Source organism: Heterodontus francisci, chromosome 30 (assembly GCF_036365525.1).
Source record: "Heterodontus francisci isolate sHetFra1 chromosome 30, sHetFra1.hap1, whole genome shotgun sequence".
NCBI lineage: Eukaryota > Metazoa > Chordata > Chondrichthyes > Heterodontiformes > Heterodontidae > Heterodontus > Heterodontus francisci.
In genome coordinates, this window is record NC_090400.1 from 25,556,928 (window position 1) to 25,584,019 (window position 27,092).

At 44.6% G+C, this 27,092-nt stretch overlaps 1 protein-coding gene across 1 annotated transcript in view; it reads left to right on the forward strand.

Moving 5' to 3' along the window:
* The first annotated feature begins 8,487 nt into the window (after positions 1–8,487).
* hpda (4-hydroxyphenylpyruvate dioxygenase a) overlaps positions 8,488–27,092 on the forward strand; it is a 38,640-nt gene continuing 20,035 nt past the window's right edge. The window contains exons 1-5 of the mRNA XM_068010251.1: positions 8,488–8,598; positions 16,543–16,569; positions 16,679–16,741; positions 23,249–23,353; positions 26,540–26,582. Coding sequence (XP_067866352.1) covers positions 8,596–8,598; positions 16,543–16,569; positions 16,679–16,741; positions 23,249–23,353; positions 26,540–26,582 — 241 coding nt within the window. The 5' untranslated portion in view covers positions 8,488–8,595. The remainder of the gene's footprint in view (positions 8,599–16,542; positions 16,570–16,678; positions 16,742–23,248; positions 23,354–26,539; positions 26,583–27,092) is intronic.

A 27,092-nucleotide genomic window follows, 5' to 3' on the forward strand; every position in this document is an offset into this window, starting at 1 on the left:
TAGACCTGGGTGTCCTTGTACACCAGTCACTGAAAGCAAGCAGTTAGGAAGGCGAATGGTATGTTGGCCTTCATTGCAAGAGGATTTGTGTACCGGAGCAAGGATATCTTACTGCAGTTATACAGGGCCTTGGTGAGACCACATCTGGAGTATTGTGAGCAGTTTTGTTCTCCTTATCTGAGGAAGGATGTTCTTGCCATGGAGGGAGTGCAAAGAAGATTTACTAGGCTGATTCCTGGGATGGCAGGATTGACGTATGAGGAGAGATTGGGTCAACTAGACCTATATTCACTAGAGTTTAGAAGGAGAGGGGACCTTATAGAAACCTATAAAATTCTAACAGAACTAGACAGGCTAGATGCAGGAACGATGTTCCCAGTGGCAAGGGAGTCCAGAACCAGGGGTCACAGTCTCAGGATACGGGGTATGCCATTTAGAACCGAGATGAGAAATTTCTTCACTCGGAGGGTGGTGAACTTGTGGAATTCTCTACCGCAGCAGGCAGTGGAGGCCAAGTCTTTAAATATATTCAAGAAGGAGATAGATGTATTTCTTAATGCCAAAGGGACCAAGGGATATGGGGAGAAAGCGGGAACAGGGTACTGAATTAGATGATCAGCCATGATCTTATTTGAATGGCGGAGCAGCCCTGAAGGGCCGAATGCCCAACTCCTGTTCCTGTTTTCTATGTTGCTAGGACATTCTGAGGATGTAAAAGATGCTTATAATTACAAGTTTTTTTTTCTTCCTTTAACCATCCTTTATTCTGGATCAGAAGATCCGACACGATACCATTTATTGTATATAGGACATTTTTGAAGCCAGCCAGGCTGATAGCAGGAAGCTATTACAACTGACGTCAGCATTCTGGAATACAAAGGGGAAAAGCTCAGCCTGGGATCTTGCACCTAATCACTATTCAATAACTCCAGCTAAAAATACTTCCAGTTTGGATAGCAGATGAGGACAGGATTGAATAATCTGCTGACCCTCACTGTCTAGGTTGATGCATGAGCAATGACTTCTTGGACTGGCTTTTCTAGTTCCGTAGCTCAGCAAAAATCAACACCTTCAGGAGAAGCGAAGTGTCCTTGGACCAGTCATTTTCCGTTGCTCCATCAGTAACCTTCCCAACGTCATAAGGTTAAGAATGGGGCTGTTCATTGACACTCTGCATTGTTCAGCTTCATTTACAACTCCTCATCATAAAGTAGGCCATACCATCCTATATTTGGATATTACTTAGACTTGGGCTGACAAATGGCTGGCAACAGTTGGGCTACATTAAGTTCAGGGTAATAATCTTGAGCAAGAGAAAGCCCAGCTATTTCCCCATGACTTTCAATGGTATCACCATCACCAATTTACCTCCATCAATATTCTGGAGGTTCACGGTTGACTAGAAGCTGAAATGGACCAATCATAATCAATGCAGTGTAGCATGTACAATATACAGAATGCACTGTAGCACCATGGTTATTTCAATGGCATTTTCTATCCCATGTGACCTCTATCTCCAGGAGCTACAAGAGCAGCAATGTTTTCGGACTATCATCACCTCCAAGTCACACCATCCTGACTTTGACTTATATCACTGTCCCTTCGTCATCATGAGGCCAGTTGTCTGGAATTCCCTACTAGGACCATTTTGGGAGCATCGTCACAAAAAGTACACTTGTTCAAGAAAACCCACCAACCAACTCAGGACAATTAAAGATAGGCAATAAATGCGGACTTGCCAACCATACCCATATCCCAAAAGCAAATAAATACAATAATCTTGTCAGGGTGATAAAAAGAGGCTACAATAAAATAAGATTATGAAAACTTAAAAATCACACATACAAAGCATTTATGCAGACTCTCCTAAAATATGTGGCTTTGTAAATAATTGAGGACGAGACGAATATTGTTGAGATGAGTCATGGAATATGTAATAAAAGTGACAGATGTAATTGAGCGCCAGTAAATGTGAATGGTACATTTTGATGAAAAAAATTACGGTAATAATTATAGTTTGGGGGAAGGCTGGGTGATGTGAAAAAGCAGATGTATTTGGAGGTCCGGGCTTGCAAGATTTTAAAAACAGCAACTCAAGTGGATAAGGCCTTTATAAAAAGAGAATGTAACACTGGGTTTCTGAAGTATAAAACATAAAATCAAGATGCAGTGGTTAATCTTTGATCTCGAAGACCATGGTTGTTGAATTTTGTGTGTGTGCTTCATACTATAGGAGGGATGTTGTGATTATAGAGAGGGTACATCATAGATTCAGTCAGTCTGCTGCCTGGTATGAGGAAATGCAAATAGAAGGAGTGACTTTAAAATTGGGGCTGTTTTGTTAAATTAGATACAAGTAAAGTATAATATCATAGTGTATAAAAGTAAGAGTAGATGGCATGAAACTACTCCAGTGACAAAGGGGTGTAGAATGTGGGGACGTAGATTGAATATAAGAAATTTAGACTAGAGAGCCGGAGAAACTTTTTTCCGAGGAGGGTACATAATTGTGGAATGCAGTTAGTGTCTAATGCAGAGACCATGTTGACGTTTAAGAACTGGTTAGGTAGGTGGTGGAACAAAAGGGGAATAAAGAGATATAGTAACAGGGCAGGCATATTGCATTAGGTTGGCTATTCATGAGGAAGATAAATACAAACACAGACTGGTTGGACTGGCCAGCCTGTTTCTTCTTGTTTCTGTGCAATTCTATTATTCCATTCTCACTGGTATTCCCACACATGCACTTATAGCGAGTCTAAATGAACAGTGATCAGGAGAAGAACCTCACTGATTTCTTTTCTCCCTTATTAGCCCAAGGACAGGCACTGATGCTAATTGTAGCACCTCTAATTTTATTCTGACTGAGATTAGCTAACTCAGCACAGACCAGAGTCATCCTGATTTGCAGCTTCAGTGCTGTACTGAGCAGTGCTTAAAACCTTAAGAAAACACATGGCCCTGGAGATTCCACCCAACTGCACTGGAGTTTTCAGCACAATTTGCCAAAAATTAATGTAACCAGCACAAAAGATTGCATTTGGCGGAAGTAGTTTCCACAGTCTTCTGGCCCTACCACACAGTTGGTCATGCCCATTGGGAGTTTCTGCTAATTGCACTGGTTTGAATGTCTTTGAGGAGGCTCCAAAAATTAAGTTGAATCTTTCAGGTGCAAAGACATTAATAGAAACGTTTTGAATATAATTTTTTTAACTTTGCAAAACCACTGATTACAGTACCCCAATATAACTGGAAAATTGCTTTATATTTTTTTGTCATTTTCATTAATTTAAGATCAGGTTACTCTTACATGGAGGATTGACAATGTGATTAAAAATGCTTATTTTTTTGTGATAAACCAATTTTCAGCCGTATTAATCAAACTGCACCAAAATACCACCTGAAATATATATAGGGCGGCACAGTGGCGCAGTGGTTAGCACCGCAGCCTCACAGCTCCAGGGACCCGGGTTCGATTCTGGGTACTGCCTGTGCGAAGTTCTCCCTGTGACCGTGTGGGTTTTCGCCGGGTGCTCCGGTTTCCTCCCACAGCCAAAGACTTGCAGGTGGTAGGTAAATTGGTCATTGTAAATTGCCCCTAGTGTAGGTAGGTGTTAGGGAATATGGGATTACTGTGGGGTTAGTATAAATGGGTGGTTGTTGGTCGGCACAGACTCAGTGGGCAGAAGGGCCTGTTTCAGTGCTGTATCTTAAAATATAAATTAAAAAAATAAATAAAATGGACAATATCCAAGCTTGGGCTGATAAGTGGCAAGTAACATTTGCGCCACACAAGTGCCAGGCAATGACCATCTCCAACAAGAGAGAATCTAACCATCTCCCCTTGACATTGAATGGCATTACCATCGCTGAATCCCCCACTATCAACATCCTAGGGGCTACCATTGACCAGAAACTGAACTGGAGTAGCCGTATAAATACCGTGGCTACAAGAGCAGGTCAGAGGCTAGGAATCCTGCGGCGTGTAACTCACCTCCTGTCTCCCCAAAGCCTGTCCACCATCTACAAGTCAGGAGTGTGATGGAATACTCTCCACTTGCCTGGATGGGTGCAGCTCCAACAACACTCAAGAAGCTCGACACCATCCAGAACAAAGCAGCCCACTTGATTGGCACCTCATCTACAAACATTCACTCCCTCCACCACCGACGCACAGTGGCAACACTGTGTACCATCTGCAAGATGCACTGCAGCAACGCACCAAGGCTCCTTCGACAGCACCTTCCAAACCCGCGACCCCTAACACTTCAAAGGACAAGGGCAGCAGATGCATGGGAACACCACCACCTGCAAGTTCCCGTCCAAGACACACACCATCCTGACTTGAAACTATATCGCCATTCCTTCACTGTTGCTGGGTCAAAATCCTGGAACTCCCTTCTTAACAGCACTGTGGGTGTACCGACCTCACATGGACTGCAGCGCTTCAAGAAGGCAGCTCACCACCATCTTCTCGAGGGCAATTTGGGATGGGCAATAAATGCTGGCCTGGCCAGCGACGCCCACATTCCATGAATGAATTTTAAAAAAGCAGTCAACCTGGAATGCCAGCTCCCCCACCTTCAATGTCTGGTGATCAAAAGTCCATTATGGGTTGAATGTGTCAGGGAATGGCTGCTTTGTCCTTACAACCACTGTCTGTTAATATGCAAATCTATTTTCCAGCCACAGCTGATCTGTTTAACAAGTCCTTTCTTCACTCACAACAGTTTAAAATCAATGTTCATGACAAAATTAATGTGCATCATTCTGGCAGGTGGGGGCCTAGCATGATATCTGTGACAATGATCTGTGCAGGTACCAGTACTGGAGTCTCAGAAGCCTTTCTTTCATTTTCTTTTTGGAGTGCACAATTGTTGTGCAGACAGGTTGAGCAGATAAAATGTAGGAGGTGATATGTTGCTTTTATTGCTTGGTTCTGGGCGATTTTTAGCCTCAATCTGTGGCTGACTTGCTGTGCATCAGGCTGGGTGGGCATTTTCCAAGATCAGAGGGATGTAGCCTTTGTACAGTCTATGGAAAGTTCTGACTCCATGCTTCTTCCCACAGAGGACTTGTAATTTGTTCTGTCACCCTGGTGATGGTGGTGTTAATGTGCCGTGCCCAAGCCATATTTCTCTGGAGAGTCATACCACAGCTTCTGCTGTCTTCTGGTCATGATTGGTTTTTGACAACTGCTGAATTCTCGCATCCCGTTCCTTGTGCTTGGGGGGGAGTGAGGAGGGGGGAGAGAGAAGGGGGGGAGAGAGGGGGGAGAGGGAGGGCAGGAGAGAGGAAGGAGGGAGAGAGGGAGGGGGGAGAGAGGGAGGGGGTAGAGAGGGAGGGGGTAGAGAGGGAGGGGTGGGGGAGAGAGGGAGGGGGGGAGAGAGAGGGACTGGGGAGAGAGAAGGAAGGGGTGAGGGAGGGGGGAGAGAGGGAGGGGGGAAGAGAGGGGGGAGAGAGGGAGGGGAGAGAAAGGGAGGGGGGAGAAAGGGAGAGGGGAGAGAGGGAGTGGGGGGAGAGAGGGAGGGAGGAGAGGGAGGAGGGAGAGGGGGGGAGAGAGGGAGGGGGTAGAGAGGGAGGGGGGGAGAGAGGGAGGGGGGAGAGAGGGACGGGGGGAGAGAGGGAGGGAAGAGAAAGGGAGGGGGGAGAAGGGAGGGGGGAGAGAGGGAGTGGGGGGAGAGAGGGAGGGAGGAGAGGGAGGAGGGAGAGGGGGGGAGAGAGGGAGGGGGTAGAGAGGGAGGGGGTAGAGAGGGAGTGGGGGGAGAGAGGGAGGAGGGAGGGGGAGGGGGGGAGACAGGGAGGGGGTGAGGGAGGGGGCAGAGAGGGACGGGAGGTAGAGAGGGAGAGGGAGGGGGGGAGTGAGGGAGGGGGAGGGGAGAGAAGGACAGGGTGGGAGAGAGGGAGGGAGGGGGAGACAGGGGGGAGGGAGGTAGGGGGGGAGAGAGGGACGGGGGGAAAGAGGGAGGGGAGGGAGAGAGAGAGGGAGGGAGGGAGGGGGAGAGAGAGGGGGGAGAGAGGGAGAGAGAGAGAGGGGCAGGGAGGGAGGCTGAGAGAAGGAGGGAGGGGGAGAGAGGGACGGAGGGAGGGAGGGGGAGAGAGGGAAGAGGGAGAGGAAGGGAAGGAGAGAGAGGGAGGGAGGGAGACGGAAAGAGAGGGAGGGAGACGGAAAGAGTGAGGGAGAGACGAGAAGGAGGGAGAGAGGGGGGGGAGAGAGAGGGAGAGAGAGAGGGAGAGAAAGAGGGAGTGGGAGGGGGAGAGAGAGAGATGGAGAGAGAGGAAAAAAGAAAGAGGGGGAGGGAGACGGGGAAGGAGGGAGGGAAGGAGGGAGAGGGAGTGCAAGGGAGAGGAAGGGTGGGAGGGAGCAGGAGGGGGAGGGAGGGAGAGAGGGACGGAGGGAGGGGGAGAGAGGGAGGGAAGAAAGGGAGAGAGGGTGTGGGAGGGAGGAGGAGACAGAGAGGGTGGCAGGGAGGGGGAGAGAGGGAGGGACCGTGTGAAGGAGAGGGAGGGACTGGATGGGAGGAGAGGGAGCGAGAGATAGAGGGAGGGGAGAGGGAGGGAGAGAGCAAGGGGGCGAAAGGGAGGGAGGGTGTGTGAGGAATGGAGGGAAGGGTATTGGGGGTGAGTGGGTAGCGAGGGAGGGAGGGAGCGAGGGGGAGGGGAGGGGGAGAGAGGAAGAGGAGTGGGAGAGGGAGGGAGGGAGGGGAGAGAGAGGGAGGAGGAGAGTGTGAGGGGGAGAGAAAGGGAGAGGAGGGCAGAGAAAGAAGGGGGCAGAGAGAGAGGAGGGCAGAGAGAGGGGAGCAGAGAGAGGGGAGCAGAGAGAGAAAGAGAGCAGCAGAGAGAGAGGGGGGCAGAGCGAGAGAGAGAAGGGACAGAGAGAAAGAGAGAAGGGGCAGAGAGAGAGAGGGGATCAAGAGAGTGGGGAGAGAGAGCGGGGGTATAGAGAGAAACTGGGGGCAGAGAGAGAGAAAGGGGACAACACAGATAGAGTGATACAGAGAGGGAGGAGGAGAGAGTGACACACCGAGAAACAGACAGACAGAGAGAGAGAGAGAGTAGTGGGAGAGCGTGATCAAAATCACTCCTGACAATGGACATCTAATCGGAATACTCCACATCGCTACAAGAAGTGTGCAGGTAAACATTGACTACTTGTGCGAGCCAAAAAATGCCTGGTGTCTCACTAAATCAGTGTCCAACATAGTGACCAGAAAGTAAGTCAATAAATTAATTTTCTTTAAAGCTTCCTCACAAAAATGTACCTTTGTTGTTGCTTTGATTAATAGTAAGATATAAATTTTTAATGCCTTAATATTTCCGAAATTGTCTCACTGGCCCCCTATGTAAGACAAAAATTGTAATATGCCACCCCCCCCCCCCCCCATTGAAAATTTTGGGCACCCCTGCTTCAAGCCTTTAACTTTGTGTTTAAAAATAATCTAGCAGCAAAAGTAATTGCAAAATTAATTCGCATTGGCATTGCATACTATTTTGCTTGCCAGCTAGCTAATACAATTGTGCTGCTCTCCATTGATATTTTTATGCTTAGCTAATTTATTTCCAGGGAGAAATGTGTTTTAAATCGGACTGTGTTTTGATGACATTCAATTGGATATATACTTGTACATACAGATTAATCGCCCCCATGTCCATGCTGAGTCAATAATTTTGTCAATGTCTGTGATGCAACATGTTTGTGCCTATCCTTGCTTGCTGTGCGCAAATTGGCTGCTACACTTCCCTACATTGAAACAGTGACTACACTTCAAAAGTGCTTAATTGGCTGTGAAGCACTTTGTGATGTCTTGAGGTTGTTAAAGATGCTATATAAATACAAGTTCTTCTATTTACAAAGTGACCCCATCAGCAAGCACATTACAATAACGTTGTGGAGTAAATATGACATGAAGAGCATCAGCATATCACGCCTTTATTACTGAAGATAACTTTAATCAGACCTTCCAATTGTGGTTTACATCTAGACCAGGAATGCTTCTATTTGTATACTTACTGACAGCTAAAAATTGTAAGTTAACACAGTGATGTATTAAAAATTATGACACTGTCACATAGCGCAGTCTCACAACGTAGTTTGACAGGGTCACACACATTGCCAAAGGTCAAGTTTCCAATCTACTCAACATAATCCTGCTGGGTGAAGGGAAAAGGTGTGAAGAACAGAAGCCACACCAGACCCCAGTTTCTCATAAAGGAGGGTAAACTGGAGTGAAAGTAGCACTGAAAATCGGCAGAGGCCTGGGACCGATGCTCTCATTCAGGGCACAGTGCGGCACGAGAGGAAGGCTCTTACTTTTCTAATTATGGAACACACTGTTGTATGCCTTTTCTGATTATTGAGTAACATGGTACAAACTCCAAGAGCATATACCTACTACCAGAAGCACAGACTAGACCCTGCAATATGACAAATTCCAATTGAAAATCTGGGAGGTACAGGGGGCGGACGCACAGCAGCCAGTGAGAGGCATTGTTGCTTTCCAGCCAAACATTTTGTGCTTATAAGATTGAGCCAGGTGGATATTTCGTTCTTCTTCAAACTCACTGAGGGTTCCTCTGTTAACTCGGTGTTTCATCATGGTGAGTACAACCCACTGTGATAAATTCAATACAAATGTTCCTGTTCAATGAATTGTTTTGGCAGTTGGGTATGGTAGGAAAGATGGCAGAGATGGACTATGACAGTACATTTATAAATACTATTTCACACAGTGTCTCATCAGTTCAAGGGAAATGGTCATTAATCACTGTCATATTCAATATATTCCAAGGCAGAATACATTTCAATCTCTTTCAGGACAGTGTCTCAGAGATTAATTCATTACCATGGGCAAAGCTGGAATGTGGAAAGCAGTGAAAGGATCCAAAGACCCTTTCCTACTGTGTTAAAGGGCTGAATTTTCCCAGCTCCATGGCGACAGGGTGTGGGGCGGGAGGGTTGGTAATATGGCAGGGGAAAGCGCGGGGGTGGCGGGAGGAGCCTTACCAGTGGCAGGAGCCTCAGCAGCACAGCCGCCCAGAGGGCGGCCAACTGAGTCACTTAATGGGCCAATTAAGGGCCACTGCTCACACCCCCAATGGAATTTTACCTGCGTTAGGGGAGCCCGCTGCCTGACGGGGAGACCGCTAGGTAAACACTGGTGGCCTCCCAGTGGGGGCGGGAGGAGGGAACCCCTTAACAGCTTCTCCACAGCCCACGGAGGGTTCCCCCGGCAGTAATGGCCACCTCCGTGGCTATGGTGCTGCAGCTGAATATGACGTGCCCTGCTACTTTTCACACTCCAGCTTTGCTTTTGGTAATACATTAATCTCTGAGACACTGTTTTAAAAGAGATTAAAGTGTATTCTGTCTTGGAATAAATTGAATATGACGATGACCATTGACTATTTCCCTTCTCTTTGAGGGTGCCTCGGCTTTGAGGTGCCTTCTCCTTCATTCTGCAGCCTCAGCAGTGACCACACCTATAATGGTGGCAAATATTAGAATGAAGTTTCAAGTCTCGAGCTAAACCTGTGGTTTACACTTGACGGGGCAACTTTCTCCATCAGGCACTACCTTCTACACAAAGACACTCCAAATTGACAATCGCCTCCTCCCTCCGTGATCTACGGGAGTCAAAACCTCAGATCCAAGGTTGCCAAGCTGCCAGCGCTCTGATTCAGCTAGCAGTTCTGGGGGCAGACTGCTGTCCTCAATTGGACAACGGTACCAGAAGCGTCCTCTTAATCGGCTGCTGCAGGTAAACTGCCAACCCCGGATCTTGCCGCGCCATGGCGCAAGATCAACTCAGGCCTTCGGTGCCGGCGGCAGGACTTCTCCCCACCTGACAAAGTTCAGCCAAAGACTGGCTAGGTGCGATTTTGAAGTCAGTCCCTGAAACAGGCGCAAAGTTCACAAAGTGGCCACTCTGCCCGTCCATTTGTGCCAGCCTGAGACAAATCGAGAGCTGGACCTCATTAATAAGCCACTGGTGCGCTGTGAGTGCCAAGTGTGTTTCCCGCTGCAGCTTGCCAGTTCCGTGAAGGCAGCAAATCGTCTGGTCCCACACTACGCTAATTGGCAGGTCAGACTGGTGTGGAGAGAGGAGAGTCTTGGTGAGGGAGATAGAAAATAGGAGCAGGAGTAGGCCATTCGGCCTTTCGAGCCTGCTCCACCATTCATTATGATCATGGCTGATCATCCAACTCAGTAACCTGTTTCTGCTTTCTCCCCATATCCTTTGATCCCTTTAGACCCAAGAGCTATATCTAACTCCTTCTTGAACACCTACAATGTTTTGGCCTCAACTGCTTTCTGGTAGCGAATTCCACAGGCTCACCACTCTCTGGGTGAAGAAACTTTTCCTCATCTCAGACCTGAAAGGTTTACCTATATTCTTAGACAATGAACCCTGGTTCTGGACTCCCCCACCATCCGGAACATCCTTCCTGCATTTATCCTGTCAAGTCCTGTTAGAATTTTATAGGTTTCTATGAGATCCCCCCTCAATCTTCTGAACTCCAGCGAATATAATCCTAACCAACTCTGCTCATATGTCAGTCCCGCCATCCCAGGAATCAGTCTGGTAACCCTTCACTGCACTCCCTCTATAGCAAGAACATCATTCCTAAGATAAGGAGACCAAAACTGCACACAATATTCCAGGCACAAAAACAAGAAATGCTGGAATCACTCAGCAGGTCTGGCAGCATCTGTGGAAAGAGAAGCAGAGTTAACGTTTCGGGTCAGTGACCCTTCCAGGTGTGGCCTCACCAAGGCCCTGTATAATTGCAGCAAGACATCCCTGCTTCTGTACTCGAATCCTCTCGTTATGAAGGCCAACATAGCATTTGCCTTTTTACCACCTGTTGGACATGCATGCTTACCTTCAGTGACTGGTGTACAAGAACACCCAGGTCTCATTGCATATTCCCCTCTCTCAGTTTATAGCCGTTCAGATAATAATCTGCCTTCCTGTTTTTGCTACCAAAGTGGATAACCTCACATTTATCCACATTATACTGCATCTGCCATGCATTTGCCCACTCACTCAACTTGTCCAAATCACCCTGAAGCTTCTCTGCATTCTCCTCACAACTCACCCTCCCACCCGTGTCATCTGCAAATTTGGCGATATTACATTTAATTCTCTCATCAAAATCATTAATATATATTGTGTATAGCTGGGGTCCTAGCACCGATCCCTGTGGTACCCCACTAGTCACTGCCTGCCATTTGGAAAAAGACCCGTTTATTCCTACTCTTTGTTTCCTGTCTGCCAACCAATTTTCTATCCATCGCAATACACTACCCCCAATCCCATGCACATTAATTTTACATGCTAATCTCTTATGTGGGACTTTGTCGAAAACCTTCTGAAAGTCCAAATAAACCACATCCACTGGCTCCCCTTCATCAACTCTACTTGTTACATCCTCAAAGAATTCCAGTAGATGTGTCAAGCATGATTTTCCGTTTGTAAATCCATGCTGACTCTGTCCAATTCTGCCACTGTTCTCCAAGTGCTCGGCTATAAAATCTTTGATAATGGACTCTAGAATTTTTCCCCAATACCGACATCAGGCTGACTGGTCTATAATTCCCTCTCTACCTCGTTTCTTAAATAGTGGGGTTACATTAGCTACCCTCCAATCTGTAGGAACTGTTCCACAGTCTATAGAATCTTGGAAGATGCCCACCAATGCATCCACTATTTCTCGGGCCACTTCCTTTAGTACTCTGGGATGTAGGTTATCAGGCCCTGGGGATTTATTGGCCTTCAATCTCCCCAACACCATTTCTCTACTAATACTGATTTCCTTCAGTTCCTCCCTCTCACTAAACCTTGTGTTCCCCAACATTTCTGGTATGATATTTGTGTCCTCCTTTGTGAAGACAGAACCAAAGTATGCATTTAGTTGGTCAGCCATTTCTTTGTTCCCCATAATAAATTCCCCTCTTTGTGACTGTAAGGGACCTACATTTGTCTTCACCAATCTTTTTCTCTTCACGTACCTGTAGAAACTTTTGCCGTCAGTTTTTATGTTCCCTGCAAGCTTATTCTCGTATTCTATTTTCCCCTTCTTAATCAATCCCTTGGTCCTCCTTTTCTGAATTCTAAACTTCTCCCAATCCTCAGGTCTGTTGTTTTTTCTGGTGAATTTGTATGTCTCTTCCTTGGATCTAATGTTATCTCTAATTCCCCTTGTAAGCCATGGTTTGGCTACCTTTCCTGTTTTACTTTTGCGCCAGACAGGAATAAACAACTGTTGCATTTCATCCATGCACTCTTTGAATGTTTGCCATTGCCTTTCCACCGTCATCCCTTTAAGTAACATTTCCCAATCCATCATAGCCAGCTCGCGCCTCATATCTTCGTACTTACCTTTATTAAGATTCAGGACCCTAGTCTCAGAATTAACTACGTCACTCTCCATCTTGATGAAGAATTCTATCATATTATGGTCGCTCATCCCCAAGGGGTCTCGCACAACTACATTGTCAATTATTCCTCTCTCATTACACAATACCCAGTCTAAGATGGCCTGTCTCTAGTTGGTTCCTCAATGTATTGGACCAGAAAACCATCCCGTATACACTCCATGAATTCCTCCTCTATGATATTGTGACTAATTTGATTTGCCCAATCTATATGCAGATTAAAGTCACCCATAATTATAGCTGTTCCTTTATCGCATGCATCTCTAATTTCCTGTTTAATGCCATTCCCAACATCACCACTACAGTTTGGGGGTCTACATACGACCCCCACAAATGTTTGTTTTACCCCCTAGTGTTTCTCAGCTCTACCCATACAGATTGCACATCGTCAGAGCTAATATTCTTCCTCACTATTGCGTTAATTTCCTCTTTAACCAGCAATGTAACTCGACCGCCTTTTACTTTTTGTCTGTCCTTCCTAAATACTGAATACCCCTGGATGTTCATTTTCCATCCCTGGTTACCCTGCAGCCATGTCTCCATAATCCCGACTATATCATAACCGTTTACATCTATTTGCACGACTAATTCATCCAGTTTGTGGATGCTCCACGCGTTAAGGCATAAAGCCTCAATGCTTGTCTTTTTAACATTACTTGTCCCCTTCCCACTATTTTTCACTGTGGCCCTTTTTAATTCTGGCCCTTTATTTCTCTGCCTATCGCTTTTCTTATTCCCCTTGCTGTCTTTTGTTCTTGTCTTTGATCCCCCCTCCTCTGACTCCTTGCAAAGGTTCCCATCCCCCTGCCATTTTAGTTTAAACCCTCCCCAACCACTCTAGCAAATACTCCCCCTAGGACATCAGTCCTGGTCCTGCCCAGGTGTAACCCATCCAGTATGTACTGGTCCCACCTCCTCCAGAACTGGTCCCAATGCCCCAGCAATCTAAAACCCTTCCCTCACACCATCTCTTCAGCCACGTATTCATCCAATTTATCCTGCTATTTCTACTCTGACTAGCACGTGGCGCTGGTAGTAATCCTGAGATCACTACCTTTGAGGTCCTACTTTTCAACTTACTTCCTAACTCCCTATATTCTGCTTTTAGGACCTCATCCTTTTTTTTACCTACGTCGTTTGTACCAATGTGTACCACAACCACTGGCTGCTCACCCTCCCCTTTCAGAATGTCCTGGAACCGTTCTGAGACATCAGTAGTGAGCCAGAGTTTTTGGGAGTCCCAGAAGAAGTATTCCTTGCTTTCTCCCAAAAAAATTGCAAGTGTCCTGGGCTGTTTCTTTGGCACATGCTTCACCCATTTGTACCTGAAAATCTCAATCTGGATTCTACAACCAGCATAGGACCTGAATTGCATATTAAAGCTGCCTCCGGCCTGTCGCAGGTGGGCAGGCTGCATGTGCATTTACAGGCCTACCTGAAAATTGCATCAGGTGTATCTTCAGCATCAATAGGGTGTCCAAGATACCTCCCCAACGTAAATCACTTTATCAGGTGAGAAAATGGCTGTGACAGCTGAAAATCACTCCAAAAACTCAGTTCAGCAATAATTGGATGGAAATAGTACAGAGGATCAATAAATGGCTGATGTGTCAAATAATTCTTCTCATCAGTCTTCACAAATGAAGACTGGGGGCAAATTGAGCATCTAGTCATTTTGGTTCATGGGTAGATACCAATGAAGCAGGTGTCTGAAAAAAACTTCAGCAAATGCCTAAAATGTACCTGGACTAGGTGAGATGCCCCCCTGGAATTCTGAGAGAAACAGTGACAAAATAAATGAAACTTGTAATGCTTTTAATGATTCTACAGGGGTTGTACATGAGGATAGTGAATTTGATTCCAATACCATTCTATGGTAGAAATAAATCTTAGAGCTTGTTGCACAGGGTAATGGGAAATCCCTGAAAGTACTGCACGGGGTACACTGCACAGGGAAATCCGAAAGAACATGGCACTGAATACTATTAATGTTCATCTTCAGATTGCAGAGGTCATAAAGAGGAGCAGCATGAATTTAGAAGCAAGCTGTCACATCTCATAAATCTGTGAAATTCATTGAGGGTGTAATGCGGGAATGAGAGGTATTCAGTGGATATAATTTATTTGGATTTTCAAATGGTAACTAGTAGTGATGAAAAATTGTTGATAAAATTACCCATTGGCCCATGCTGGATTTTCACATATCCAAAGTCAAGGCTGTAGGATCCAAATAAATTTCTGGATGCTGCCCCAGGAGTTTTAACATGCAATATATACACCTTGAATTGTAATCCTTGTCCAGATCATTTGGCTAAAATGGCTGCATAAAGATACAAGTTAACAATGCCCCCCACAAATGGTCAATAGCAAGGGTTAAGCGGCAGCTTAATGTGTACAATAGGTTTTCCAATGGTCTTCCTTCATTTATTCAACTTCCACATACAGTGAGGGTTATATAACAGTAGCATGGAAACTGGCAGTGGGACTGAACACCCAAACAAAATGCTGAACTATACTGCCAAATCAGTAATGTTCAGTGAAACAAAGACATAGCAGTTCACAACAATTAATTTAAGGCCAGGCATATTGGAACACACAACAGTAAACATGTGCACAATGGAGAAGTTCTATATTAAGCAGGCTACTGGACATCTGGGGTTAGAAAAAAACTAACCCGACTGGAACACACAGAAGTCGGTCCCCTTAAGTGGGGATTCAATGAAGGTAGGAATTGTGGAATTGAACTAGGCCTAACCCCACTGGAAGTAAAACAAGAAAGGGCCTTATTTTAAATTAGGCTGGTGAGACTGTGGCATTAAGCTTGCCCACCACTACTAGGATGTGCTTCCACCTAAAGCAGCAATATTGCTAGCAGTTTAAGAAGGGTTCAAAGACCCACCCAAAATTTAATGAAAGGGTCTTATTTTGAAGTGGAACACCAGAATACAAAGGTGGGACAGGGTGCAATGAAGACATGCCCATCAGTAGAGGTAGAGAAAGAAAGAATTTGGGTACGGTTGTCGATTATTCACTAGAAGTTTCAATGTGAAGCTCCTACAGAGATACAGAGGGACAAGGCAGATACTGTTCAGAAACATCTCAAGGTATTTCACTGGAAAACAAATTCATTTAGCCTTTCATCAGTTTCCGCTGAGGCCACATTTGTATACAGTCTTGTATTGGATAGCATTCAGAGAAGAGTGCCTAGGATGGTTCTAGAATTTAGGCCTTGGGGAAAGAACTGAACTGAACTAGTTTTGAGAAAATATTGTTTGCAGACATGATTCAGTTCTTGAAAAGCCAAGAGGCAAATAATGTTAGTATGTTGGGTTTTTGACTTGGACTATCTGTTCAGAATTAGAGAACACAGTTAAAACTAACTAACCTCAAACAAGACATGAGATTAGAATAATTATCAGTCTAGATTTTCTATTCATTCTTAGTTAATATTACAGTTACTGTTGTGCAGAGGCGCAAGGGGAGAGCCAACTGTGCAACAGCCCCGACAAACAAATTTCTCTGCAGCACCTGTGGAAGAGCCTGTCACTCTAGAATTGGCCTTTATAGCCACTCCAGGTGCTGCTTCACAAACCACTGACCACCTCCAGGCGCGTATCCATTGTCTCTCGAGATAAGGAGGCCAAAGAAGTTGTGCAGAATAGTTTGGAGGGGACTTCCTGGAGAAGGACTGAATAGTTGATTGTATCGAAGGCTCTGGAGCAGTCAAGGAAAATATGGCAGGACAACATGCTGTGGTTGCAGTTACATAGGCTATCTCTGGTGATAGTGATCAGGGTGTTCTCGATGTAGGCAGGATAGAAATGAGACTGAAGGGAATCAAAGAGGGAGAGGTGATCAAGGTGAATATGAAGTCGGAGGACAATGATATGTTGTCATAAAATCATCAACAACTTACACTCCCATAGAGAGACAGCCCGAAGTGAGAGTCATGGACCTTCAGTCAGATATATCCAATATGCCCACCACATGATGGTGTTAGGTGACAGTAATATTGTGACAAACTAGCAACTGAATGAAGGGAAATGAACTGTACCACTGTTACGTTGTAACACACTAAAACAATTTGTATCTATCTCTTTCAGACTACCTACACTGAAAAAGGGGAGAAGGTGTGGTACATCTGCTACTTAAACTTTCAAACAAATTATTGGTATTCTGTTTTTTTGAATTCTGTCTACATTAGGAAAAAGAGAATAACCCAAAACTCTTCTGTTGCAGCCAGAAAAAGGTCGATTTATCAGCTTCCACCACATCACATTCTGGGTAGGAAATGCCAAACAGGTGAGATAAGCAGCAAGGTGCACATCCAGGCACAGCTAGGTCTGCACTCAACAACAAAAACTTGTACTGGTATAGCACCCTTAATATAACTAAACCTCCTAAGGCGCTTCACAGGAGCATTATAAAACAAAATATGACACTGAGCCACATAAAGATATATTAGGGCAGATGACCAAAAACTTTGGCAAAGAAGTAGGTTTTAAGGAATTTCTTAAACAAGGAAAGTGAGGTTGAGAGGCAGAGAGGTTTAGGGAGGGAATTCCAGAGCTTATGGCCCAGGCAACTGAAGGTGCGGCCACCAATGGTGGAGTGATGACAATCAAGGATGCTCGAGGCCAGAATTAGAGGAGCACAGATAACTCAGAAGGTTGTGGGACTGGAGGAGATTACAGAGATAGGGAGGGGCAAGGCTTTGAAGGGATCTGAAAACAAGGATGAAAATTTTAAAATCAAGACGTTGCTTGACCGGGAGCCAATGTAGATCTGCGAGCACAGTGGTGATAGGACTTGGTGTGAGTTAGGACATGGACAGCACAGTTTTGGAATGCTTCAAGTTTATGGAGGATAAAATGTGGGAGACCAGCCAGGAGTGCATTGGAATAGTCTAGAGGAAACAAAGGAATTGATGAGGGTTTCAGCAGCAAATGAGCTGAGGCAGGGGCATTGTCGCGCGATGTTATGGAGGTGAAAATAGACAGTCTTTGTAATGGCATGGATATGTGGTCAACTCAACCCCATCCAGACACTACCATATCTGTGGACAGCCAGATCCACACAACTAATTCTGCACATCACATAGATATATACAAAATGGCACACAATCTTCCATTTTATTGAATTTCACTGTTCAATCATCGAATGTAAAAATCAGACTACTCAAATTTTAGAATGCTATTGATATCCACAGATCTTAGAAACAAACCTAAATTAAAGGAGAGGGAAGATGGGGCCTACAGATACAATCGAAATAATAAAAATGAGTGAATCTGAGAAAATATGGAAGGTTAAGAAAGAGATAAGGGAAGCATGAGCAGTAGGAGGAGAGAATCGTAAAAACAGTTGTCAAGCAAGTGCTGAGTTTTTAAGAGATCTTTAAAGAAGGGAAGGCAGGTGGATGCTTGCAGAATGGATAAGGTAGGAAGGGGTGTTTCTGGAGGGAAGGCGAGGGATGCAGGGTTTTAAAAGAGATATAAAGAAAATGCTGCTAATGCTGGAAACACAGAGTCAACCCGTCAGCACTTGAAAAGAGAAACATCAGGTTCATGTTTCATTTGTCAGATCTGTTGGAGAGTCAATACCCAAAAAATTACTCTGTCTTTACTGTTTCAGATGCTGATAGAACTGTTTAGGATTTTTAGCATTTTCTGTTGTTTTTACCTTTTCATGTGTGTCTTTTTTTGAGAAAACTGACTGAACAGTAAGAACCATCATGCAAGACAACACTAAAGTTTAAAAGGAACAAAGGAACATAGAAACATAGGAGCAGGAGTAGGCCATTCAGCCCTTCGAGCCTGCTCCACCATTCTAGATCATGGCTGATCATCTACCTCAATGCCATATTCCTGCACTATCCCCATATCCCTTAGTGTCATTAGCAGCTAGAAAGCTATCGATCTCTGTCTTGAACTTACTCAGTGACTGAGTTTCCACTGCCCTCTGGGGCAGAGAATTCCAAAGATTCACCACCCTCTGAGTGAAGAAGTTCCTCCTCATCTCAGTCCTAAATGGCTTGCCCTTTTTTCTGAGATTGTGTCCCCTGGTTCTAGACCCACATCAGGGGACACATCCTTTCTGCATCTACTCTGTCTATCCCTTTAAGAATTTTGTAGGTTTCTTTGCGATCGCCTCTCATTCTTCTAAACTCCAGAGAATACAGGCCTCGTCTCCTCTATATAGGACAATCCCACCATCCCAGGAATCAGTCTCGTGAACTTCCACTGCACTCCCACTATGGCAAGTATATGATTCCTCAGGCAAGGGGACTAGAACTGCACACAGTATTCCAGGTGCACCAGTGATCTATACAATTGAAGCAAGACTTCTTTACTCCTGTACTCAAATCCACTCATGATAAAGGCCCACATACTTTTGCCTTCCTAATTGCTTGCTGCACCTGCATATTAACTTTCAGTGACTTATGAACAAGGACATCAACACTTTCCAATCTCTCTCCATTTAAGAAATTTGCTGCATCTCCGTTCCTCCTACTAAAGTGGATAACCTCACACTTATCCACATTATATTCCGTCTGCCATGTTCTTGCCCACTCACTCAGCATGTCCAAATCCCCTTGAAGCTTCTTTGCAGCCTGCTCACAGTTCACATTCCCACCAAGTTTTGTGTCATCCACAAACCTGCAAATATTACAATTGGTCCCCACATCGAAATCATTGATATAGATTGTGAACAGCTGGGGCCCAAGCACTGATCCTTGCAGTACCCTACTGGTCACAGCTGCCAACCTGAGAATGGCCTATTTATTCCTACTCTCTGTTTTCTGTCTGCTACTTAATTCTCAATCCATGCTAGTATATTACCCCCAATCCCATGTGCTTTAATTTTGCTTAGTAACCTCCTATGTGGGACTTTATCAAAAGCTTTCTGAAATCCAAATACACCACATCCACTGGGTCCCCCCTTTTCCATTCTGCTAGTAACATCCTCAAAAAACTCAAACAAGTTTGTCAAACATGATTTTTCCTTCATTAAATCCACATTGACTCTGCCCAATCAGACCATTATTTTCTAAGTGTCCAGTACACATCCTTTATAATAGATTCTAGTATTCTCCCTACTACCGATGTCAGGCTAACAGGTCTGTAGTTCCCCGTTTTCTCTCTCCCTCCTTTCTTAAACAGTGGGGTTACATTTGCAACCTTGCAATCTGCAGGCACCATTGCAGAATTTATAGAATTTTGAAAGATGATCACCAATGCATCCATTATCTCTGTATCCATCTCTTTCAACACTCTAGGGTGAAGATCATCGGGTCCCAGGGATTTGTCAACTTTTAGACCCATTAATTTCTCCAATACTACTTTTTTACTAATCCTAATTTCTCTCAGTTCCTCATTCTCACTAGATCCTTGGATCTCAATTATTTCAGGGAGATTTCTTGTATCTTCCTCCGTGAAGACAGACACAAAGTAGTTATTTAGCTTCTCTGCCATTTCTCTATTTCCCATAAAATTCTCCTGTAATGGACCCACATTTGTCTTTACCAATTTTTTTCCTTTTAACATACCTATAGAAGCTTTTACAATCTGTATTTATATTTCTTGCTAGTTTAGATTCATATTCCATTCTCTCTTTATCAATTTCTTGGTCCTCCTTTGCTCCCAATCCTCCAGCTTACGACTTTTCTGGCAACTTTATAAGCCTTCCTCTGGAGAGAAAGTGACTTAATTTAGGAATTAGTGGTTAAGTTACATGAAGCTTGGGATTTCAGGAGAGATTATTACAGTAAGGTCGGGGATAATAACCTCAGGAAACTTGGAACATCCTTGTGGGACTGGGTAGTGTCACTGCATGCTGTCTGACAATCCAACAAGATTTAGCCCTCCCCCAGAAATTCCACCTTATTCTCCTCCTACAAAATACAGCATTTCAATAGAGTCCTGAACCTGGACTAATCTGAGGGTTTCAGTATGAAGGTTCATTCACCATCTGGGTGCTGACATTTCTTTACCTAGAAATTTATCAAGGACACTGTGCAACATGTCAGAGAACTCAAACAACATTGCAACACCTGTTACAAACCTATTCCAATCTTGCAATTCTCTTCAACATCATGAACATTGGCGAATACACAAGGCTTTCAGTAACTGTATACGATTCCATTCCTAATAAAAAAGAAAGAAAAAATTCCACATTGTACCTTTCATGTTGTTCGGATGTCCCAAAGTGTTTCAGAGTCAATGAAGTGTAGCCACTGCTCCTATGTAGATAAACATGCCAGCCAATTTACACACAATAATGTGCCACAATCAACAATGAGATATATGGCCCGTTAGATATTTTGGGGGATATTCATTGAGGGATAAGTGTTGTTCGGGGTACCAGAATCGTTTACATCTACTTGAACCGGTAGAGAAGGCTTCAGATTAACATTTCATCTGAAAGATGGCACCTCGGACAGTGCAACCTTCCTCCTTCCGTACTACAAGAAGTGTCAGCTTAGATTATGTGCTCAAGTCTTACGGCTGGATTTTCCTTCCATGTCCCGAAACCAGGCCCATTGGGGTGGGGGTGGGGGGAGGGAAAGAGTCATTCACCAGTGATTTTCCCCGGGAAGGCTAATCAATAGACAAAGGATAGGTTTGTCATCCAATTAAAGATGGCAGATGGGCTCTCAAAGTGGGCGGGCCAATGGAAAGTAAGTTAGAGAGGGGTGCCATCTCTAAATCTTTGGCTAAAAAGGATTCAGCAGCCACTGTGGGGTTGGGTGGGGGACCCCTCTACGGGGAAGCCTGTGGCTGCTCCTGCACCCAGGCAGGCAAGGAGGGCCTCTCGGCCTGCCTTGGAATGCTGGCTCACCCCCGGTCTGCCACCTGTGGAAATCTGGAGGCAGACTGGAAAGTTCCTGTTCATGTCGTTTAATTAGCCTCAATTAGGCTTTTAATGAGCCTGATTGGCTACCTGCCGTGTGTAGGCGGGAAGCCCTGCCGGCTCCTAATTCTGCCTCCACAAAAATGGCCTGGAGGCAGGATGGAGCTAGGGAACTGGCATGCCGGCCAGTATGGCTATTTTTAGTTCCTGCCTACCTCTGATGAAAATTCAGCCCTTGCCGTTACCATCTATTTGATGGATGGTGGACTATCTTGGATTGGCCAGGGCTAACAAACCACTGTCATCTCCCATTAGTGTAGTTAACTTCATCAGAATGATTCTATGTTGTGGGATAGTTTCCAGGTCCTTGTTTTACTTTTTCTTCCTCTTACAATCACTGGCTTTCTAAACCCCAAGATTGGCGTCACCTTCTCACTACTCTCTGATTGATCTCATTCACCATTAGTCTTTTAATCCAGTGCTTTAGCTCTTAATTTGGTTTTATTAGACATTTTATTAATTTTTTTTTATTCTTTCATGGGATGTGGGCATCGCAGGCCAGGCCAGCATTTATTGCCCATCCCTAATTGCCCTTGAACTGGGTGGCTTGCTAGGCCATTTCGAGGGCATGTAAGAGTCAACCACATTGCTGTTGATCTGGAGTCACATGTAGGCCAGACCAGGTAAGGGCAGCAGATTTCCTTCCCTAAAGGACATTAGTGAACCAGATGGGTTTTTACAACAATCGACAATGGTTTCATGGCCATCATTAGACTAGCTTTAAATTCCAGATTTATTAATTAAATTCCACCTTCTGCTGTGGTGGGATTCGAACCCATGTCCCCAGAGCAATACCTGGGTCTCTGGGTTACTAGTCCAGTGACAATACCAGTACGCCACCGACTCCCCGTAAATTTTGCAAAATGTGAAGTGCATACATTCAGAACATCTGACCAGCACGCACATACAAATTGTTCAAGGACTGTTATCAACGCTTTCACCATCAAAGAACAAGAGGACAACTCAAATTACCTCCGGTTCAGTGCAGCCAATATAAATTAAAGCCAATACAAAGAGAAATCAATGAGCAGGCACAAGGACACATTAGAGCAGTAGATTTTAGATTAGATTGTGGGAAAGACAGTTAATATGCAATCAAAGCAGCTCTTCTACAACATGAGTTGGTGATCAGGGTTAGGGTTAAAGGTTACAAGGATAAGCACTGATGATGATGTCAATCCTCCATGGAACACAAAGGCTGCTGGCATCACAGGGATGTAGATAGTAAGGCCAGATTCCCTGGGATGTTCATAAATTGGAAGTGAGTTAAGTACAAAAATCACAAAATGGTGACAATTGTTATGTTTTATATGCATTTTGTGAATTAAAAAAATTCATTCTTGGGACATGGGCATCACTTGCAACGCCAATATTTATTGTCCATTCCTAGTTGCCCTTGAGAAAATGGTGGTGAGCCTTCTTCTTGAACCACTGCAGACCATGTGATGTTGGCACTGTCATCGTGCTGTTAGGTAGGAAGTTCCACGATTTTGATTCAGTGACAATAAAGGAATGGCAATATATTTCCACTCAGGATTATGCATGAATTGGAGGGGAACTTGGAGGCAATGGTGTTCCCAGGCGCCTGCCGTCCTTGTCCTTCTAGGTAGTGGGGTTTGCAGCTTTGGGATTAAGTGCTGGTGATGTATAACAAGGTGAGTTGATAGACTGGAGCAGTACAGGTAGGTTGATTCTGACTGCATAACGTATAGGGCGAGCAACTCCCTTTGATATATGTGTTCATGGAGCCAGCCATTGTGAGCTCTGGGGAGCAGACAGTAAGTCAGAACAAGCTCTGATAAATAAAGACCCTCTTTGCAATAGAACCAGTTTACTGTGAATAACCTAAAGAGCTAAATCAATGTCAATCATATGGTGTGCATTTATCTCTCATTGCAGGCTGCAGCATATTACTGCAACAAGTTTGGATTTGAGCCTTTCGCATACAAAGGACTGGAGACGGGGTATCGTGATATGGTGTCACATGTCATTAGGCAAAATAAGGTGAGGACCAGCTTGCTGAGAAAGATGTTACTAAAATGGGACACTACATCATAACATTTTGGCCTTGAAATTCCAGGGTTGGAAAGGCGCCATGTCCAGGGAGAGGGAAGGGTCTGACATCGGGATGAAACTTGGATCTAGCTGGAATTAGCCCCTTACCAACCCTGTTAGAAATTCCAGTGCTTTTGGGAACAGTCATATTGTAATCCAGTGTAAATGAAGGAAATACATCAAAAGGGTATTTCCCTCATTTATGCTCTTAGCATTGCTGCACCTACTAGTCCCTGACTTCCAGTGTTCCTTAGGGTCATGGAAGGGGGTGGGGGGCGGAATTCTGAAATTCTCCGCCTGGTTTTGTATTGTTTACACCAGCTCTGTGACCTGATAAAGATCTCTGTGTCCTATTCTTTTCCCCGAGATAGGCCCCTGTGTTCTGTTCTGTTACCTGAGCAAGACCACGAAAAATGTTAGTGAGTGTTGTATATAGACCTCCAAACAGTAGTGGTGATGTTGGGAATGGCATTAAACAGGAAATTAGAGACGCATGCGATAAAGGAACATCTGTAATTATGGGGGACTTTAATCTGCAAAAAGATTGGGCAAATCAAATTAGTTATGATACTGTAGAGAAGGAATTCATGGAGTGTATACGGGATGGTTTTCTGGACCAATATGTTGAGGAACCAGCTAGAGACAGGCCATCCTAGACTGGGTATTGTGGAATGAGAGAGGAATAATTGACAATCTAATTGTGCGAGACCCCTTGGGGATGAGCGACCATAATACGATAGAATTCTTCATCAAGGTGGAGAGTGATGTAGTTGATTCTGAGACTAGGATCCTGAATCTTAATAAAGGAAACTGGGGCGCAAGTTGGCTATGATGGATTGGGAAACGTTACTTAAAGGGATCATGGTGGATAGGCAATGGCAAACATTCAAAGAGCGCATGGATGAACAGCAACAAGTGTTTATTCCTGTCTGGCGCAAAAGTAAAATGGGAAAGGTAGCCAAACCATGGCTTACAAGGGAAATTAGAGATAGCATTAGATCCAAGGAAGAGGCATATAAATTCGCCAGAAATAACAACAGACCTGAGGACTGGGAGCAGTTTAGAATTCAGCAAAGGAGGACCAAGGGATTGATTAAGAAGGGGAAATAGAGTACCAGAGTAATCTTGCAGGGAACATAAAAACTGACTGTAAAGATTTCTATAGGTATGTGAAGAGAAAAAGATTGGTGAAGACAAATGTAGGTCCCTTACAGTCAGAAAGAGGGGAATTTATTATGGAGAACAAAGAAATGGCTGACCAACTAAATGCATACTTTGGTTCTGTCTTCACAAAGGAGGACACAAATATCATACCAGAAATGTTGGGGAACACAAGGTTTAGTAAGAGAGAGGAACTGAAGGAAACCAGTATTAGTAGAGGAATGGTGTTGGGGAAATTGGTGGGATTGAAGGCCGATAAATCCCCAGGGCCTGATGGTCTGCATCCCAGAGTACTTAAGGAAGTGGTCCTAGAAATAGTGGATGCATTGGTGGTCACCTTCAAGATTCTATAGACTCTGGAACAGTTCCTACAGATTGGAGGGTAGCTAATGTAACCCCACTATTTAAAAAGGGAGGTAGAGAGAAAACAGGGAATTATAGACCAGTCAGCCTGACGTCAGTAGTGGGGAAAATTCTAGAGTCCATTATCAAAGATCTTATAGCAGAGCGCTTGGAGAACAGTGGTAGAATGGGACGGAGTCAGCATAGATTTACGAAAGGGAAATCATGCTTGACAAATCTACTAGAATTCTTCGAGGATGTAACTAGGAGAGTTGATGAGGGGGAGCCAGTGGATGTGGTTTATTTGGACTTTCAGAAGGCTTTCGACAAAGTCCCACATAAGAGGTTAGCGTGTAAAATTAAAGCGCATGGGATTGGGGGTAGTGTATTGTGATGGATAGAAAATTGGTTGGCAGACAGGAAACAAAGAGTAGGGATAAACGGGTCTTTTTCTGAATGGTAGGCAGTGACTAGTGGGGTACCGCAGGGATCGGTGCTAGGACCCCAGCTATACACAATATATATTATTATTTAGATGAGAGAATTAAATGTAATATCGCCAAATTTGCAGATGACACGGGTGGGAGGGTGAGTTGTGAGGAGAATGCAGAGAGGCTTCAGGGTGATTTGGACAAGTTGAGTGAGTGGGCAAATGCATGGCAGATGCAGTATAATGTGGATAAATGTGAGGTTATCCACTTTGGTAGAAAAAACAGGAAGGCAGATTATTATCTGAACGGCTATAAACTGAGAGAGGGGAATATGCAACGAGACCTGGGTGTTCTCGTACACCAGTCACTGAAGGTAAGCATGCAGGTGCAACAGGCAGTAAAAAGAGCAAATGGTATGCTGGCCTTCACAACGAGAGGATTCGAATACAGGAGCAGGGATGTCTTGCTGCAATTATACAGGGCCTTGGTGAGGCCACACCTGGAATATTGTGTGCAGTTTTGGTCTCCTTATCTGAGCAAGGATGTTCTTGCTATAGAGAGAGTGCAGTGAAGGTGTACCAGACTGATTCCTGGGATGGCGGGACTAACATATAAGGAGAGATTGAGTTGGTTAGGATTAAATTCGCTGGAGTTCAGAAGAGTGAGGGGAGTCTCATAGAAACCTATAAAATTCTAACAGGACTTGACAGGGTAGATGCAGGGAGGATGTTCCCGATGGTGGGGGTGTCCAGAACCAGGGGTCATAGTCTAAGGATATGGGGTAAACCTTTCAGGACTGAGATGAGGAGAAATTACTTCACCCAGAGATTGGTGAGCATGTGGAATTCACTACCACAGAAAGCAGTTGAGGCCAAAACATTGCATGTGTTCAAGAAGGAGTTAGATATAGCACTTGGGGCGAAAGAAATCAAAGGATATGGGGGGAAAACGGGAACAGGTTACTGAGTTGGATGATCAGCCATGATCATAATGAATGGCACAGCAGGCTCGAAGGGCCAAATGGCCTACTCCTGCTCCTATTTTCTATGTTTCTATGTCTTGCTCTGTTACCTGAGATAGGCCCTACATCCTGCTTTAACTATACAGTGCTGTTTCTGTTCATCCTTTCTGATGATCAGAGTTCTTCGAGGATGAGTGAAATTCAATTCCAAACTTAATCCTGTATTTCTTTTTTCAACAGATTATCTTTATTTTCCAGTCAGCACTGAATCCTGGTGCTAAGGGTGAGTATCATACTTGGCATCACATTAGGTTTAATATAGGAAATTACATGGGTTAAACAGCTCCTGTAAAGAGTTATTAAGTATGATGTGGATGGAACTTGAAAACCAGGCATTAAGTGTTAAACCCCAGAAAACTTGTTATGGAAGGATAATGCTGGAGCCTATCTTTATTCAGTTTCATATTTATTGTACAGAGTAAAAGGATTACAGACATGTAGCTCCTCACTGAAACCCTCCACCAGTCTCAGTAAGTGTCTGTTTATAAGTGCTCAAGTAAGGCCCCAATTAACATTAAGAACTTTGCTTGCTACTGATTTCAGTGCAGTGGCTTGTTTGCTGTTGTGTTGGTTTCCATCCTGTTTTAGTAGAGTGCTAGTAAGCTGCGATACTGCCTTTGTTCAGTGTTGGTGAGATGGGCTACAGCCTGTGCTGGTTCAGTACTTGTGAGCTAGGATACAGCCTGTGTTAAAGAGTGGTGATGAATTGGGGTACAGTGTTAGGTGAGATCAG